The 18,234-nt window shown below is 40.7% G+C and overlaps 1 protein-coding gene across 1 annotated transcript; it reads right to left on the bottom strand.

Moving 5' to 3' along the window:
• Positions 1-8,203: 8,203 nt before the first annotated feature.
• On the bottom strand, positions 8,204-17,212 carry PHAX (phosphorylated adaptor for RNA export). The gene is made up of 5 exons (XM_079331695.1): positions 17,062-17,212; positions 14,409-15,028; positions 12,989-13,109; positions 11,145-11,228; positions 8,204-10,106 (listed from the first exon to the last, which is right to left on the bottom strand). The coding sequence occupies exons 1-5, from the start codon at positions 17,155-17,157 to the stop codon at positions 9,837-9,839; spliced, it is 1,191 nt and encodes a 396-aa protein (XP_079187821.1). The 5' UTR covers positions 17,158-17,212; the 3' UTR covers positions 8,204-9,836.
• Between the last annotated feature and the right edge of the window lie 1,022 nt (positions 17,213-18,234).

Genomic DNA, 18,234 nt, shown 5'->3' with positions numbered 1-18,234 from the left:
GATCACAATTCCTGCAGTGAGGATGGGAGGGGGAAACTTTACCACTCCCCTCAGCTGCTAAGTTAACAAAGCACTGACTAAAGATAGGCTTATTTGTTCTATATCAATAATCCTGTTGTTATTATTTAGTTTTTATTATGTTTTTACATGCAAGTCTTTTCAATGAGCCTTTTATGTATACTCTATGTAGATTCATGCTCCTGTATTTTTATTTCATTTTATTTTTCAGTCAGGTAAGGCTCCAAATGTAAGACTTTCCATGATCTGTGAGTGTCTCATTATGAATTTGGCCTTAGATGTCACCAAATGAACACTGAAGCAATTTCATCAAATCAGCTTCATTTTTGCACTGAGTGCTTCTTGGTCACTGCTGTGCTTCTTGCTTAAAACTATTAGACACTACATTTAAAATCATATTATGTTTATGATTTTCTCTAAGGAGGATGAGGAGAGAATCACTATTGTTAAGTCATACCTTCATAAGTTTCAGATCTTCAGTTAATTTTCTACAGGGTCATATTTTTTTACTTGCATAATTGTAAAACTGTATTACAATAATACATAAAATTATTTTACACTGATAATTGGCTGCCTTGCACATGAAGAATTTTTGGAATCCTAAAGCTTAGTTCTTCATGGTTTAAGAGATTTAGGTATTAATTCCAAATGGCACCTCACAAAGGGCCAAATTCCATCCAGGGATAAATGACTGCTCATCCATGCCAACTTTAATGTGAGCTGATCTGCTCTGCTCAGCAGAGGACAGGATTTCACAGTAGGCTCTTACTTGATTCTCTACCCATTTGCAAAAGCGAATACTTTATGTTCTCTTGAAATGGCAAACTATGTTAAATGCTGCTAAGGGTACCAAAAAGAACTTGAGCTAATATTCTTACTGAAACAAAAATTGGAATTAGCAGAAACCTTATCTCATGAATGAAAGGTACTCTGCCTTGTAGTAGCCTGTGAGTGGGAAAAACAACTTTTGACAACAAAGCTTTTAGAGGATAATGTATTTCCTATATATTCTGACAAAGAAAGTAGTGTAGTGCAAACAAGATAATAGCTAAGATGCTGATATGCTGACTACAGAAGAAAACTCCAATGCTTCCTAGAACTCTGCAAATCTTTTCATCATCTCCCAAACTTCTCAAAGGCTCAAATAGTACTCTGCTTGTTCCAAAAGTTTGAAGATATCTGAATAATTATATCAGGCCTTGTGCCAAAGATTGCTTGAACATCTTGCAGAGGTGACTTAGTTCTGAAAATATGTGTGCAGATATGCAGTAGTGGACCTGCAAGAATACCCTCTCCCAAGTTCTGGAATAAAGACCTAATGCAACAAAATGTGTTTATTTCTCCCCTCCTTTCCTTTCAGGACGTAGCTAATTTTTCTTGCCTGTAATTTCCCCTGGCAAAATACCACTTCCTCTTGTGTGTACCAATGTAGAAGAATGCTTTGCTGGAGAAATACGGTATGTAGAAACAACCAAAATGAATGAGGAAGTAATTTATTTTTTATTCAGCCTGCATGATAAGCTTCATGCTTCCCTCTAAGTAAACTGCCAAGTCCAAGTAGAAAAAGATTATCCTATTCACAGATACCTGAAAAATCTAACAAATAGTCACCTTTATTATTAAATTAATTTGTTTACTATAAACTTTTTCACTTGCAAGTAGAGTTTGCATGTTTTAGGACAGAAAATTCATTATTCCTTCCTTCTTCCCTAGTAATTTTTATGTAATTACCTGACTGAGCTTTAAAGGTAAAAATTATAGCTCTACAAACATTAAACTACCTTCAAAGAAGTGGCTCAGAAATACGAAGCAGTTCTAACACGTTATCTTTTTTATTATCATTATTCTTAAAAGTAAATACTATTGATCTCTGATTAGTGGCACAAACAACCCCACAGCCAGCTCCTTTTGACAAAAAGCTATTTTCTTGTCTGTCCTTCTCTAGGGAATTCTTGGCCAGGAGCAACACTTAGAGGAAAGCAGAGATGACACACTTTGTCAGCATTTTTTAAAATTAGTTTTAGATATAACTAAATAAATATATAAAAATGAAGTTAATCTTCCTGCCCGTGCCTCCATTTGGATTTCAGAGAGCCCCCAGCATCACTGTATATGATAGGGCTTGCTGAGTTTGGCTCCAGGTTCTGCTGATAACACCTCCTTAACTTCTCAGACATCAATCTTCTATTTCCTCCATTTACTCTTCCTGGGGGAGCCTCTCCTCATAGCACATGCCAGATCCAGATTTCCTCCTGGCTGCCTCACAGTCCTGTTTCACAGACATTATCTAGCACCTGCAGAGGATTTCCTTCAGGGATACAACTGTTCAATTTGGTGCCATTCCCACATCTTCAGCTTGAACCACCAGTCACTGAACCTAACTCTTTCCTATTTATCTTTCAGTTTAAGAAAAATCAGCCAATTTCTCTCAGGTCTCCTGAACTATCTCTGAAAAATTTCAAATACTGTTAGCCCACAGACTGTTAAGGTTTTTCTTTTCCAGTAATGGGGAAGAAGCTCACTCCCAGGTGAGGCTGAGTTCTACCTCCTGGAAGGTCTAACTCTCTTTCTCCAGAATACTGTACAATAAGCAGGGTAGAAACCATTGCAGTGATAGCTTTGAAACATTTAGGAGAGCCCAGGGGTCTGCATGCTGCTGGTGAGGTCTGATCATGCTTTGAGACAACTGGGGCAAACTCTCTGCTGTTCTTGTGTGAGGAAGAGGAATTATAGATAATCACAGGGCTAACTAAATAGGAGTATTTTGGAGGGAGTTGTGGGCATGCAGAAATTGCCATGCAAGGACTAGGGAAACTACAGGTGATATTTTCTCACATGTTGTTCTTTGAGCCTTCTTCCCGTGCCCTGAGTAGTGGTGAAACATTTCAAGGGAAATTACTCCTCCCAGGAAGATTCAATCATTTGGGGTTACATTTCAATGGAAATGTTTTTTCTTTCTTTTCTACCCAGTGCAAATCAAAGACTTGAAGGAAAATGACAGCTGTAGCACAGCTTTATTCCCTGCAGTACAACCAGCTCTGGACTGCAGTTCGGTAAAAAACTTCTAGGCTTTTAGAAAGAGGCTCATTAAATGCTACTGTGTGGTGGTCTGAGTTTAGAGGCTTAAGGTTTTACATGTTGAGCTGTTAATATCTACCTACTTCACTTTGATTTATCAAGGCACTTCAATCTACTTTCAGTCATTTTTAGGAATTTCTGAACCACAGGGAAAGTGTGCTAATTTCCTAATTTTTTTAAAATAAAATAATTATTTTATTACTTCATTACTCAAGTAATTTCACAGAGGTACTTTAGCATCATTATCAGTTCCTGTTCACTGCTGGAAGGCTTAAGTTTCCCTACATAAAACTGGCAGCTTTTAAACACTCCAAAAAGGCCAAAGGAGCATTGTAGGGTTTTCTGTGTCTAGTGATGGGCACAGTTTAAGCAGCATGCTAAGGTCCTGGAATGCATCCAGAGTCCCGTGTCCCATGAAGAGTAGCTGAGGAGTTTGGGTTTGTCCTGTTGGGACATGGTTCTCTGCAGGAGAGGATGTGGAGAAGGAGATACTGTATGCCCTGGGATCCAGTGATAGGATAGGTGGGAATGGCTCAAAGCTGTTTCAGAAGAGGTTCAGGAACAGGGTTCCTACAGTTCCCATGCTGGACCCCTGCCTTAAAACAAATTGTTTGGACAATGGCCTTAATAAAAGGTTTTAACTTTTGATCAGCTCTGGAATGATCAGGCAGTTGAACTAGATGATTTTTGTAGGAACTATTTGATTCTATTAATTTCTATTTCCCTTCTACTCAAATTCTATTCTATTCTATTCTATTCTATTCTATTCTATTCTATTCTATTCTATTCTATTCTATTCTATTCTATTCTATTCTATTCTATTCTATTCTATTCTATTCTATTCTATTCTATTCAATTCTATTCTATTCTATTCTATTCTATTCTATTCTATTCTATTCTATTCTATTCTATTCTATTCTATTCTATTCTATTCTATTCCATTCTATTCCATTCCATTCCATTCCATTCCATTCCATTCCATTCCATTCCATTCCATTCCATTCCATTCCATTCCATTCCATTCCATTCCATTCCATTCCATTCCATTCCATTCCATTCCATTCCATTCTGCACTTTTTAAAGGGATTGCTGGAGGAAGCTATTGATTTTACTCTTGGCTATCTCTTGGGCAGGGACCATGGTTTTGTGGATAGCAGCAGAGTGATGTATTAATTACATGAACCTTTCATGTCTGCTTTAATCTCATCTGTTTAACTCCTCATGTAACAGCTGAAATGACTCTTAGAATTGCTTTGTGGCTTGTCTCACGTGCATAAACTCCTCTATTCTCTACAGGGTTGCTGTGCAGAGAAAATTGCAGTAGATTTATATCTCACTCCCTCTTTTCATTTGTGAAGAGAGTAAACAAAACTGCAGCAGAGAAGAAGGGAGGGAGGAAAGAAAGTGGTGTCTTGAGGGGACAAGGCCCTTGGCATGGGGCTTATCCCATAAATGCTTTTGAACCTAACTACAGGAAACTCCTGGAGAAAGTCACTGCCAGAGCTGTCTGTTGACTAGTGTTCCTGAGAGCCCAGGCAGTCAGTCTGGGCAGGCAGAACCCAGGAAAATTTATCTTCTGGTTAGGGAATCCTGAAAACTCTGCTTTACCTGCTTGCTTGGCACCCTGATCTTTTAATTCCATCATTCTTCAAACTGCAGAATATTGCACTTTCCAAATGTGGTGCTTGGGAATTAATCTGCACTCTTTTGTTTAAGTTGGGGCATCCAATCCTGCAAAATGCTCCAGACTTTTGAGAGGCACTGAGGATGTTCTGGCACATAAACTCAACTTCAGTGCCTTTCACTGTGTAAGGCACTGTGTAGGCAGTTTGCAGAAAAACATTAAAAATAAAAACCAATAAAAGCAGACAGAAGGTGCTACTTATTGTTAAAGCATGGAAATAGAGTCAGTAATAGTAGCAACTTCTGTGGAAAAGAAGGTTGTGTCAACCACAGATCTTTATCCATCATTACACAAGTTCTTCATGGAGCAAGATATATTTTGTGTATTTTCTTAAGTAAATATAAATGCAATTTGTTTTTTTAGATTTGAGACTACCTAGGGAAAAACAAGAAAATTTGGCTCCTTTACATCTACACAGACATTCTGATTTTCCACCAAATCTTAAGTATTTTAGGTTGTCATATTCTTTGCCAAGGGAAACATGTCAAATTGGTGGGGTTTTAAAATTACTTCTCTTTATGAAGAAAATAGTCTACACAAATATTTGGTGCAGTTTTGTATGCCATTTAAACATCACATACTATTTTGTTCCAGTTTGTTTTCTAAGACGAAAGAGCAGCTCATGAGTTTTCCAAATAGAAAAGCAAGCACAGTTGCCCAACATCTGGAAATGGGAATGTGTGAGGATATCAGCAACTAAAATTTCTGAAGGCATTTATTTTTTTTGCAGGCTTTTCTTTCAGCTCCACAGCAAGGTCTCTTCTGGTGCTCTGAGACAGAATCATCTTCCAGGATATATTTCCATTTCTACATGTTGAATAGAGACGTTTCAGTGGCTGAAAAGGTGTCAGTACAAAACTCGTCAGTGGTAACTAAACATCAAATGTAAAATAGTTACTGTAAATAGCTGTACTATCCATGTTTGGCCAAAAAAACCCCAAAACCCAAACACCATTAATCCTTGATAGAACAAATGAAAAATTCAGATGGCTAACTAAAAAAGTGCAACTTCTGCAGAAAAATGAGAATACCTTTCAAAGGGATTATGCCTTAAACAAGCATGCTGATATACTGAATCACTAGTAAGTTTTCAATTAATAAAATAATCTGTTTGGGAAGAAGTTTTCAATATACTAATTTTTTTTCTGTATGTATTTAATGTTACAAAATTGTTGGGCTTTTTTATTTGTTTCTTTAAATAACTAAATAAATCTTTCTGGCCAAGCAAAAAAGAAACAAGAAACCCAATGTGAAAGGTGTCTAGAATAGCTAAATTATGTGTAGAGTCTCCCTTCAGATATACATTCTTTATTTTTGTCTGTAGTTAGGTCCAGATGTTTGTGATTCTAGAAATGCATTTGTCTGGGCAGTATTAAATATATCACAGCTGATGTTCCTCCCACAGCTCTGGAAAAGTGGCATGATCTATCAGCATTGCAGATGGGGAGACAAGAAACCCTCAAGTATGTAATTTTTAAATAAAGCTTTGCTCTGCAAGAACTTCTTAGGTTTGGCAGGTCACAAATAAGATGGGATGCATGAGGTCCAAAACCAGCAAGAGGCCATAGCTGCTGCAAAGGTTGCCATGTTTTACAGCTGTCTGAATCCAAGAGGTGGTGCGAGGAACTTGCCATCATTGTCTCTGCCACATTCCCAAATGCCTTAAGCAAACCCTGATGCCAAAGCTCCAAGACTGGATGGATATTCCCAGATCCACTGAAGCCCCAGAATGGTTCAGAAAAAGGCTTGAATCTCTGAAGTGTTGCTGATCAGCAAGAATTAGGAAAAGGAGTGGAGCATCAAAGAAGCCACTATTCACTGTAGCCATGAATTCTCCTCTGTATGTTGAAATAAACTTTTTTTTTTTTTTTTTTTTAATATTGCCTCTGACACTCTTGTCTGAGCCACAGGATGGTTAAGGGGATAAATAATGAGCATCATCATATTGAAGTTTTATGACTAATAAAAACACAGAATTTAAAAAAAAAAAAACCCTCAAAAATTCTTTTTATTACTCAGTCAGTCCCTTCCCCTTTACTCTGAAAAAATGCAAGGAATTCATCTTCTCTGTAACAGAAATGCCATATTTAATACAATCATCTCCTTTTCCCATCACCTTTATACTTTGAACTGTGTCATTCATTCCACACTTGCTTAAGAGTTTTGGCAAACAGCAGTTAATAAGCCCGGAGGGTGTAAGAGCACCTTAATGAGATAATCTTTTTGGAAGGAGAAGGAGAATCTGTAAAATTGCAATTGTACTTCAAATGATGCTTTCAAGATCCACAGTAAAACTGAATCTTAAATAAACAGTTTTTCCCAGTGGTACCAAAAATCATTGCTTTCCAATTGGAATTTTGGATGCAAGGTAGCAAAAGGTTTTTGGTTATAAATGAGCTTTGTGTTTTCAGACCAAAGCACATTTCTCTCATTTTTTCAGCATCTTCTTCAGGTCTAACAGAGATGGCTCATTATGCTGCTATAGTTTATGGGATAGAGGGTGATGTTTGCACCAGCAGTAGAGTCTTTTATTTGCAGCAAAGATAATGCCTCAAAACCACACCTGCTCATCAGAGAAACTTGAAGAGCTCAAACTTGAAACCCCAACCTGTGTTGCTTGCATTTTTATCTGCAGAACATCAGTTATCAGAACAAAATCTAGAGAGACACATCTGTTCCAAGACAAAAGACAGGCAGTGCTCCCTGTGCAAGGATCAGCCCAGGACAGACTGGTGTGTCTGTCTCTCTGGTGCAGACACAGAAACTGGGGCTGCCTAATGCAACCTGTTTGATACCAAACACAAGAAGCTTGCTGAGGAACCAAGAGCAAATGGCAGCTACTTATAATTTTGAACTTGCTTGACTTTTGGAAGGACTCCATTGAAAGCCAGGGAAAATACAGAAAAAACACAAGGTAAGAAAAGGTCTTTTTCCCCTTGGGAAGAAACTGAACCATGGAATCTGCTGAGTTGGAAGGGACTATCCAGTCCAGCTCCTGGCCCTAAACAGCCCCAACAATCCCACCCTGTGCCTGATCAGAGCTGTGTCCAAACACTCCCCGAACTCTGTGAGGTTTGGTGGTACCACTGCCCTGGAGAACCTGTTCCAGTGCCCAGCCCCCCTCTGGGGGAAGAATCTTTTCCTGATAGCTAATCCAAACCTGAAAACCCTGACCCAGCTTCATATCATTCCTTGGAGTCCTTACACTGATCACCAGTGACAAGATCAGTGCCTCCCCCTCCTCTTCCCCTCCTGAGGATTTTGAGGACTCCATTGAGTCTCCCCTCACTCTCCTCCAGCTGAACAGACCAAGTGCCCTCAGCCCCTAGGGCCCCCCTCCAGACCCCTCCCCATCCCCAGTGCCCTTTCCAACAGCTTAATGCCCCTGTCACCTTTTTGTTAAAGACAACACTTTACACACCATTTTGGTACCCCTTGCCTGAGAAATCAAGGTTAGAAATATTAACATTAAAAAAACACACAGTGCAAATCACATAACAATTAAAAATTGCTTACAACAATGTTACAATTTGCTGATTCTATCCAGAAAACAGTTAAGATATATCCCCAAGCAATTCCCAAAACCAGGATGAAATGGTACAGTCCTAAAGCAATTGAATAGCACAAAATTCTGTTTCCCTTACAGGCGTTATCAGTTTAGTCTGACCATTGCTGGTTAGGAAAATTAATGAAAAATTAGAAATTCTGTTATTTCAGCACAAGCAACTTCTACCTGCAAAGGCTTGCTTCACATCTGATGAGTAACTTTTTAACAATCAGGAGCTCTGCTTCATGTGAACAGAAAAAAAGCAGAAAAGTCAAAACCGAGGTTTAGTAAGGCAGGTAATGGAATGTGCCATTATGTGTAAGCACTTCTTCAAATGCTGCAATCTTTTAAATGCCAGCTCTTGGAGTACTGAATTATTCAATCTTATAAATTGATACTGACACACTTTCCTTCTGAAACTCAAAGACCCAAAGGTTAACAAAATTTATGCACAAAAGTTGGGCTGAATAGTGTCTACTTACAAAAAATGCCAAAACCTATTAGTAACAAAATACTTTAGACATCATACATATATCAGTGTTGCACATGTTCTTCAGCTATATTAAAAACAATATTCAACATAAAAATAGTTTTCGGCTGAACTAACAAACTACACAACAGTTTCCTGCATCAAGTAAATGAAAAAAAATATCCCCTGCAAGAGTCAGCACAGAAAAATTCCAGATCTTCTGCAAGCTGCACATTATCTCACTGCACACAGGAGGAGGACAGAACAAGAACTGCAGGGTAAAGGGTTTATATCTGCAGTACAGTCTACAGATCCTTGAAGGGAATCCAGCTTAATAAAATCTCACTACTCTGAAAGCTTTCAGTTGTATCTGTCGGCAAACAAAAGATCCATGGAACTTAGGTGCATGTCTACTTATGGAAAACAGATATGAAGCTCAACTCACCATTGGAATACAAAGAATAAAATGGCAGAAATCTGAAACATACATTGCTCAATACTGCTTATTTACAAGGTTCTTATTCAAAGGTCCACTAAAGTTAAGTTTATTTCACAAACCAATCTGTTTTCACAGGTCTTAATCCTATAAATACCGCTGGTTTTGTCAACACACTGCCACATTAAGAATATATGATCTTTTATATCAAGACTAAAGTCATACTGGTTTTTCTCTTCATCTGTAGTAAAGAGCATTGCTCACCTGATGACTGTGTGAAGATGTGTGCTTCAGCAAATTAAGAGAATTATTTGGTTAAAACACAGCCTTAACTTAACTCCTAAACCTAACAAAATCTGACAAAAACACTTCCTAACGTGACGCAGGGTTGTTACCTAGAACAATCTTGACAGTTTCTGAGGATTCAGCAAACAATTAACAGGACAATTAAAAGCCTTTCATGCTGTTAAATTTAGCTAAGAATCACCTCCTATTTTTCAGCATCAAGTATTCCCCACACTTTGAAAACAAGAAGTTGCAGGATTACAAGAAAGGCTTATTTAACATGTTTTTATAGAGACTCTGTTATCAGGAATATGAGTAACTAAAATATCTCCAAATCGTGGGCATTATCAATTTCAATAGTATCCTCAGGTTCCATCTTTGCCTCGTGGTGCCCCTCCTGCAGGTCATCCAGGGAAGCCAAAGCCTCATTTGTGTCACTGGCAAAAGTCTCACGAGATGCATCATCATATTCCTGCAGGTTAAGCCCTTTGATGGCCTTCTTCATCTTCTTCCCCAGAACTTGTATCCTTCTCTTCTTGGCAGCTTTTTTGTTTTCATACTCCTTTTGGTTTTCCAGATAGAATATTTCCTGGCAAGAAAACAATTCAACAACAACATTTTTTCCATGCCATTTTAGTGGTATTTACTAAAAAGAATATGAAGGAATAGTAAAAAAAAAATAAATTACAAACACTGGTCAGTATTTAACTAAGCTACTTGTTCTTGAGAGCAGAAGTGAGAGGACAGACTGCACTTAATGAAGCGGGATAGAACAGAAAATTCATTTTCTAATAGTGTAAAGTGATCAGTCTTGCAACTTTGGAAAAATTTTTCCAATCACTGTAATCTATTAAAGGATGTTGGGCTTTTATTTTCTTGTTTATTTTTTTTCTCCAAACAAAGAATCACAATGTTGACACAAAGTTGGCTTTCTCTCAATTCCCAGTACCAGACACTGAAAGAGCTTACAGAATGACCTGTAGCCACCTACAAATAAAATAAAAGCCCACAACAAAAACTCTATTAAAAGCAGCTTATGTCATCTCAAAAAAAAAAAAAAAAAAAAAAGTTAAGTTGGTATTTTCTTCACTAAGTTAAAACATCTCAGAGAAATAATGTTTACAAGCTTAGAAAACTGATTTAGAAATAATGTTTACAAGCTTAGAAAACTGATTTAGAGAGCACCACCATCAACTGGTATAATGAGAGATTCTGCTGGTGCCATAGCTGGAACTATACAGGATAAAAATATTCTGTGAGAGACCTGCACCATACACAATGACACAGAGCTCCCAGGGGAGAAATACAATGCACAAGCTTAGTTGCAAAGGATCTAAATATAAAATTAGGAAAATCTAACATTTACCTCTGCTAGATTCTACAACCTCATCTGCCTCAACAGGTTTTTGCGACTGGCAACATGCAAAACTCTCTGATTAGTGTTAATGGCAATTCAACAATTTTTGAGCACAGTTCTTTTATTTTTTGCCTTTTGACTCTAAAAGCCTGGTTTCAATGGAATAAACAGCTACAGTTGTTACAAGTTAAGAGAGTTTCAGTCCTGACATTTTTAATAGGAAGAAAAAACCCAAACGAGAATGCATATTTGAACTCCAAACATTTTTACCTTGATTTGTTCTTCTTTTATGCTCGGTGTGTTCTTCAGCAGGTTTAAATAAACACCCCCAGGTGTTCTTCTTCTGGTGCCATTCTGAATAAGGACAGAGGAAATTTTGAATAGCAAGCTTAATACTAAGGGTTGACAAAAAATAGCCTCTAAGGCAACACTCAGTGTTGAGACAGAATAAACTCAATTTAAGTTCTGGTGTGTCAAATGCCAAATGAAAATCATCCTGGCTGTGTCTAATTTGTGACTGAATTAGTCATATGAAGGTCAACAATCAGCCTGCTAAATCTGGACAGGAAAATCATGCAGTTAAAAAGTAACTCCTTTAGAATATAATGCTAAATTGTTAAAACTACACACTAAACTTGATTTTGGTAGTGAAGACACAAAATATGATTAATATTCTAACTACTCTCACAGTTATCTGCAACAAGTTATGCACTAGGTTAAACACTCAGAGCATTCCTAACACATAAGCCCAGTAAAATGTCTAAAACAAATTTAATAAAATAATGTTAACCTCAAGGTTTTTTTTTATCACTGCGCTCAGAAATGCTACAACTTGTCTGGTTTTGCATTTCCTACGCATTGAAGGCATAGGAAACACAACCTGTACTTTAAAATTCCTCCCCACTTCATGTTTGACCCAGCAGTTTTCAGTGCAGCAGCAGCAGTATGTGGAATTAGCTCAGCTTTGAAACCTCTGAAAATTACAAGTGCTAATTATCATATTATTAGTCAATTAAAATTTGCAGTATAAAACCCTATTTTTACTCCAGTAAAAACTGGATGATACTGGTGCAAAATATGATACTTTCTTGCTAAATAATGTACTATATAATCTAAGCATTCCAAGAACAGGTTTTAAGCAGGTTCTTGAAGCAGCGCATCTTAACATATTTTTATCACCTGCACTTCATGGTGCCTTTTGTGATCTGCCTTTCAAAGAGTGTACTCTGATCTGGTACAAAGCAGCCTAGGCCACAAGGAACTGTTTTCCTTCATCTCTGGTAAACACTTTTTGACTTAACTTCCAAGACAACAGAATGCTTCTAGCACAACTACCTAGCTGGAATTTGTTGCCTTTTCTTTTTCAAAGGAGGGAGGTGGTGGCTTGGGTTTTTTTTAAATTTATTTTGGTGGGATTTATTTTGGACTGTGTCCCCCTACCTGTTTTTTGCCTCAGTTCTACTTCCAAGTGATGGAACTTAAAAACTGTAATCAAGTGAAAGTATTTCCTAGTTTTCACCCACTTTTTCCTCACCCACAGCTTTTCTTACCATGTGTGCTTTTTACAGTGAAGCTCATTATTCAACAAGAACAAAAACATTTAAAAAATTGACAGCCTGACCACAGAGTATAGGGGTTTTTATGATGATTTGTAATAGAAATCAGTGCTCAGTTTTGCTCTGCTGATACATAAGCCAGTGGTTCCCTAATAAAGCAAACAGTTTTCCATTTGGGAGTTACTCTGTAAATGGTATATTGGAAATGCTGGTTTTTATTCAAGCCTGAGAATCCTTCAATCTCAAGTCAGTGAGGGGAAAGATTCCAAGGAGAGCAGTAACAGACACAACATTATCCCTGCAGATTAGACACTAACCTCAGCACAGAACATGGGTAATTTCCAGGTTCATTCACCTTAATGTTCACTCAAATCCTGCTGGAAGGTTACATGAATATTTACTAGGGGAGTCTCAGGGCAAGGGAAGGCCATGAAACTCCAGGAGAACACGTCCAGCACCAGAGATTTCCAACAGCACTGTGTGAATTTTCTACCAGTAAAAAGCTGTGCTGCCCTCCCCATCCCTACCTAGCAAACCACAGGATGACATTTTCCTTACCACTATGAACAGTCCACCATTCTGCTCCACTTCAGCTGTTTCCATCAGCAGCTCGATGGCTTTTCTCTTCCCAATTATTTTCACTACTCGAGCAATTAAGTCTTTCTTTGGCTCACAAAGTCTGAATGGGGTGGGGGGGAGAGAAAAGGCACATTTATTGTCAGGATAATTCCTTGAGTATAACTGAATGTGGAACTTTCACAATGAATAATTTACTTTGTGCTCAAGAGTGTAAGTGCTCAAATTGTTTATTGAATCAGATTTCAAAATACTGAGCTATTGAGGGATATTTTTTTACCTAAAGCATGCATTTTTAAAACTTGTTTCAATGAAAATGCATTGAGTGGTTATTTTTTTCTTGATACGTGTGAAATATAGAACTGAATATGAAACTGCAAAGACCTGCATAAGCCTCTGAAATCAAACTATAAAAGCTTCTTGTGTGTTTAATAGTTAAAATTAACTTTTTACAGTTAAATCAGCAACTGCAGGAAAAAGGAAATATAGAAGTTCCTCTATATCATGTGCTATTTCAGTCAAACCTACATAAAAAAGAAGAAATCAGTTTACTGACTGATCTATGATAATCAATAAAAGGGAACAAAACAAAAGAATTACACTACAATCAGAACCCTATTGATACAGCTCAATGCCGCTGCTACTACAATTTAGAAAAAAAGAAACTTCTGCTCTATTCCAGTGAAGCTCTTTACAACAAAAAGGAGCTTATTGCAAGATATATGTTTGAAGTTTTTAAATTAAGAAATGAGAAACTACCCAGAACAAGTAATAGCACTAATAACTAATTGCTGTAGTATTGCCAGATTCTGAAGTAATACCACATGTATAAAAACAACTATGACCAATAAACACAGGTTTTATTTAAATGTCAAGCTAACTGTCAGTGAATCTTCTGAGTCTTGTTCCCTATTTATCATAATTTTCTTTCCTTGCACACTGAAAGAGGAGTGTGGCAGTTTGACTCCATCCAAAACACTGCACTGTCCATCCTATCTATAGTTTCAAAGGATTAGAAGTTAAAACAGATTTCTGTGGTGACCACAGCATGTGTGCATTGCTGTCAGAGCCCAAACAACCATGGTGTATTTAAAAGAAAAAAAAAAGGCACTACTAAATCTGAATGAGAAGCAATATTTTTCCTTGCCACTATTCTCAAATAGCAAACCATCCTGGTGGCTTTTAGAATAAAAACATAAAAATTCACAGAAACAGGCAGTACTAATAGGATGCTTACAAGATGACCAGCCACAGTGATACATTTCTATCCCAGGATTTTGGAAGTGTATTTTGTGATCTGATGTGACACTTTATTTAGCAGCAGGGGAGCTTTTCCCTCCCCCACCCCTTCTTCAATCAACCACCCCAATGCTTAGTGAAGATGCACCATTATTAAACTCACCGATAAGCAATTTCATCTGCCACTTTCTCCTCTGAATCTTCCTCTGTTATCTCATACCTTCCCTTGTATTTCATCTCTTGCCTTTCCCCCAGTCTCTCTCTCACGGGCCGTTTCCGCTTGAGGAAGCCCTGGCCATTCTCCTCCTCTGCCGCCAATATCTTCTTGTCATCATGCATGTATTCATCCAGCTCCTTATCCAAAGTCTCTGCCTCCTTCTGCTGGGCTTCCTTCATCAGCTTTTTAGCCAGCAGGTAGTTGTAAGTCTCAGACTGCCTGCTCCTGTCTATTGAACCGTCCATGCCCAGAATCCCAAGCTCAGTAGCCACTGCATCCTGGTTCTGCTCCTGGAGCACGGCGCCCCAGATGTTGTTGACCTTCTTGCCACGCAGAGTAGTCTGTTTTTGGTGGCTCTGGCTGAGCTGGAAGGGCTCAGGCTTGGCTGGGGAGACGTTGAAGCACTTCTGCCTCTTTCTCTTCCACAGGCAGCTGTCGTCATCGGAGTCGGAGGCGCTCTCTTCGCTGGAGTCCAAGCTCTTGGTGGTCCTGTAAGGAACGCTGGGAGCACAGGATGAGAGGCTGCTCTGGAAGGGCCTGCAGGAATCACTGCCAGTGTGCAGCTTCTGGAATTAAAAAGTGAATCAGATCCCATTATTCATGAAAATTAGAAGAGCTGTCAAGTCTCTGATTAGCTAAAGTACAAAAATTCTGACTCTTGTGACTGTGCAGTCCTTCACAAGCATCTCTTGGGCCATAGCCCCTTTGAAACTCCTGTATTTTGAGTGTATGAACATGAAATAGAGCATGGCTGACACAGAAACACATCAGCAGTTACTCCTCTCCTTAAGGCAAATTTTGCTGAGCAAAAATTACTATGGGACTGGAAAATTGGTGAATATGCACAAACTGGACAAAGACAAAAGATGCACAGCAACTCTAAGAGCAGTGAAATACCAAAACAACAATACCAGAAATTTGTCAAACAGCAGAGAAGTTAATATCTCTGGAGTTTCATGTGAGAACACCAAATGACCAAAAATAAAAAAACCAAACCCACAAAACTGGGATGGTGCTCAGACTAAGAGTATTGAGTGATCCCAGCTCAGTCAGGACAGCACATGACCAACTTGGGGACAGCAGAACCTTTACAGAAGCAACCCTTTCTCCTCTTTTAAACAAACAAGACACCATGGATTAATTATATATTATGAAACAAAACAAACACCTCCCATCAAAACATCATGCCACTGATATACATTTACTCAAGAAGTGCTTTTACTCCTAATTCCAGTTATTCCCTGACTGATTTCTTATCATACAGTTATATGCTGTCCCACAATCTTTCAAAATAAGATCTCTTTCTTCACTTTCAAGTGAAATGAAAACTTTTTCTTTAGCCTTACTGCTTTCATCAACACAGATGCCATTTCTTCTTTCTCCAAACAGCAAACAGAAAAGAGAAGTATTAACTTACCATGTTATGCAATACAAACCTTTAACTTCAAGTGTAATGCAAAAGCCCCAAAATCAGCATAAATAAGACTGAACATTTCTGTAAAAAACTTATTTTTGCACTTCATTTCTCAGAACTATACCACAAAGATTAAAATAAGTGGAGAAACTAAAATTCTTTATACATACAGTGCCACACACAGATCTTAGTTTGAAATATTTTCCTGTACACCACTGTGAACACCTGATACTCTCAGTACAAATTAAATAAAGAATAAATTCCTCATATCCTCTGAGAATCACAGAATGGTGTGGGTTGGAAGGGACCTTGAAGCTCATCCAGTGCCACCCCTGCCATGGCAGGGACACCTTCCACTGCTCCAAGCCCCAGTGTCCAGCCTGGCCCTGGACACTGCCAGCGATCCAGGGGCAGCCACAGCTGCTCTGGGCACCCTGTGCCAGGGCCTGCCCACCCTCGGGAACAACTCCTGCCCAATATCCCATCCAGCCCTGCCCTCTAGCAGTGGAAGCCATTCCCTTATCCTGTCCCTCCAGCCCTTGGCAATTGTCTCCATCTTTCCTGCAGCTCCTCCAGGCCCACACTGAGCTCACCCCAAAGCTTCTCCTGCCCAGGCTGAGCAATGGCAGCTGTGCCAGCCGCCCCTCCCAGCAGAGCTGCTCTGTCCCTCCGCTCATCCTGGAGCCTCCTCTGGCCTGGCTCCAGCAGCTCCAGCTCCTTGCTGTGCTGGCCTTAAGGCCGATGGCGGGGAGAGCCATAATGGGACACAGGGGGACACGGGGACAGCGCTGGCTTCTCTATCAAGCGCGGAGACCGCGGGCAAGGCGCGGGTTCCTGCGGCCGGCAGCGCCCGGGGCTCTGCTGCGTTCCCCAGGGCTCGCCCCCTCGGTCACCACTGTCCCCATTGTTCCCGCGCACCACGCTCCCGGCGAGGCCCCAGCTCCCCGGAGAGGCCCCGGCGGTGCCAGCACAGGGACAGCCACAGCAGCAGGGACAGGACAGCAGCCCCGGGGCGAGCCACCGACCCTGGGAGAAGCCACCGGCCCGGGAACGAGAGTCCCAAGCCGGGAAAAGCCCCTCAGGTGCGGCAAAGCCCCTCAGGCACGGTCTCCGCGGCCTGCCCGTCCCGCAGCCCCCCGGCCCGGCGCTCCCCGGCCCGGCGCTCTGGCCGCTGCCCGCCCTCACCTGTCCGGGGGAGCCGGCGCCGGGCATGTCCGAGTCGGAGCCGGACAGCTCGCCATCCTCCACGTCGCCATCCATGCTCCGCAGCTCCTGCGCCATGTCCCGGCGGAAGGGCGGAGCGGGCAGGCGGGGCGGGACGGCGCGTCCGTCCGGGGCGGGCAGGCTGAGGGGCCGGCATTGTGCTGAACGGGCAGGCGGAGGGGCGGCAGGCTGAGGGCCCGGCATTGTGCTGAACGGGCAGGCTGAGGGATCGGCATTGTGCTGAACGGGCAGGCTCAGGGCCCTCCTGCCCGGCTCTGCCCCGTGGAGTCCCTCATGGTGTGAGGGTGCCAGGTGTTATCGGCTTTATAGCGTGCCCCAGGCGGCGGCTGGGACTCTGCCATGCTCGGCACAAGCATTGCGAGGTGCTTGCCTTAGGCCGAATGTTCTTTGGGGTGAAATCTCTGCGTGCTTTTAAGCCTGATCAGCGAGAAAGGAGGAGGTTCATTGTCGTCAGTGGCACGGGCAGCAGTGAAATCAGGGAAATCCTGGAGCTAACAAGCTTTAAGGGCACAGTAAATAAAGGTGTGGAGAAGACGAGGCTATGAAGGGATTCTTTCATGCGTATAAGTGTTTCCAAGGCAGTTTATGAGTGCATGGTGCCAGACTGTTCAGTGGTGCCCGGTGACAGGGTGAGGAACAGTGGTCATCGACTGAAACACAAGTTCTGCCCAGCAGGAGGAAGAACTTTCCGTGGAGGGGCAGAGCACTGAGACGGCTTCCCAGGAAGGTTGTGGAGTATCCCCCTCTGGAAGCACCCCAAACCCGCCTGGATGTGTTCGTGTCACCTGGTGACCCAGCCTGGGCAGGGGGTTGGACTGGATCAGCTCCAGTGGTCCCTTCCAGCCGCAGCCTTCTGTGGTTCTGTATTAGTAGAGCAAAGAGCACTTAGCATCCCCTACTCAAGGACATCTGGGAACAGGCTTTAAGCTGATGGTATTATTCTATGGTAATACCAATGCTTGAGATATTATTAATAACTGATTGAGGAAAAAAAAAATCCAAACAGATACTTCATAATTCTCCAGCTATAACAGCTGCTGGATAGGTACATATTAACAAAAATGAAACAACACGGTTGATAAATCACTCCTACTGGAAAGATCTTGACTCTAGGAAAGCAAACATAACTGATTT

This window comes from Erithacus rubecula (genome assembly GCF_903797595.1).
Source record: "Erithacus rubecula genome assembly, contig: SUPER_Z_unloc_7, whole genome shotgun sequence".
NCBI lineage: Eukaryota > Metazoa > Chordata > Aves > Passeriformes > Muscicapidae > Erithacus > Erithacus rubecula.
This window is presented reverse-complemented; position numbering and strand designations above follow the sequence as displayed.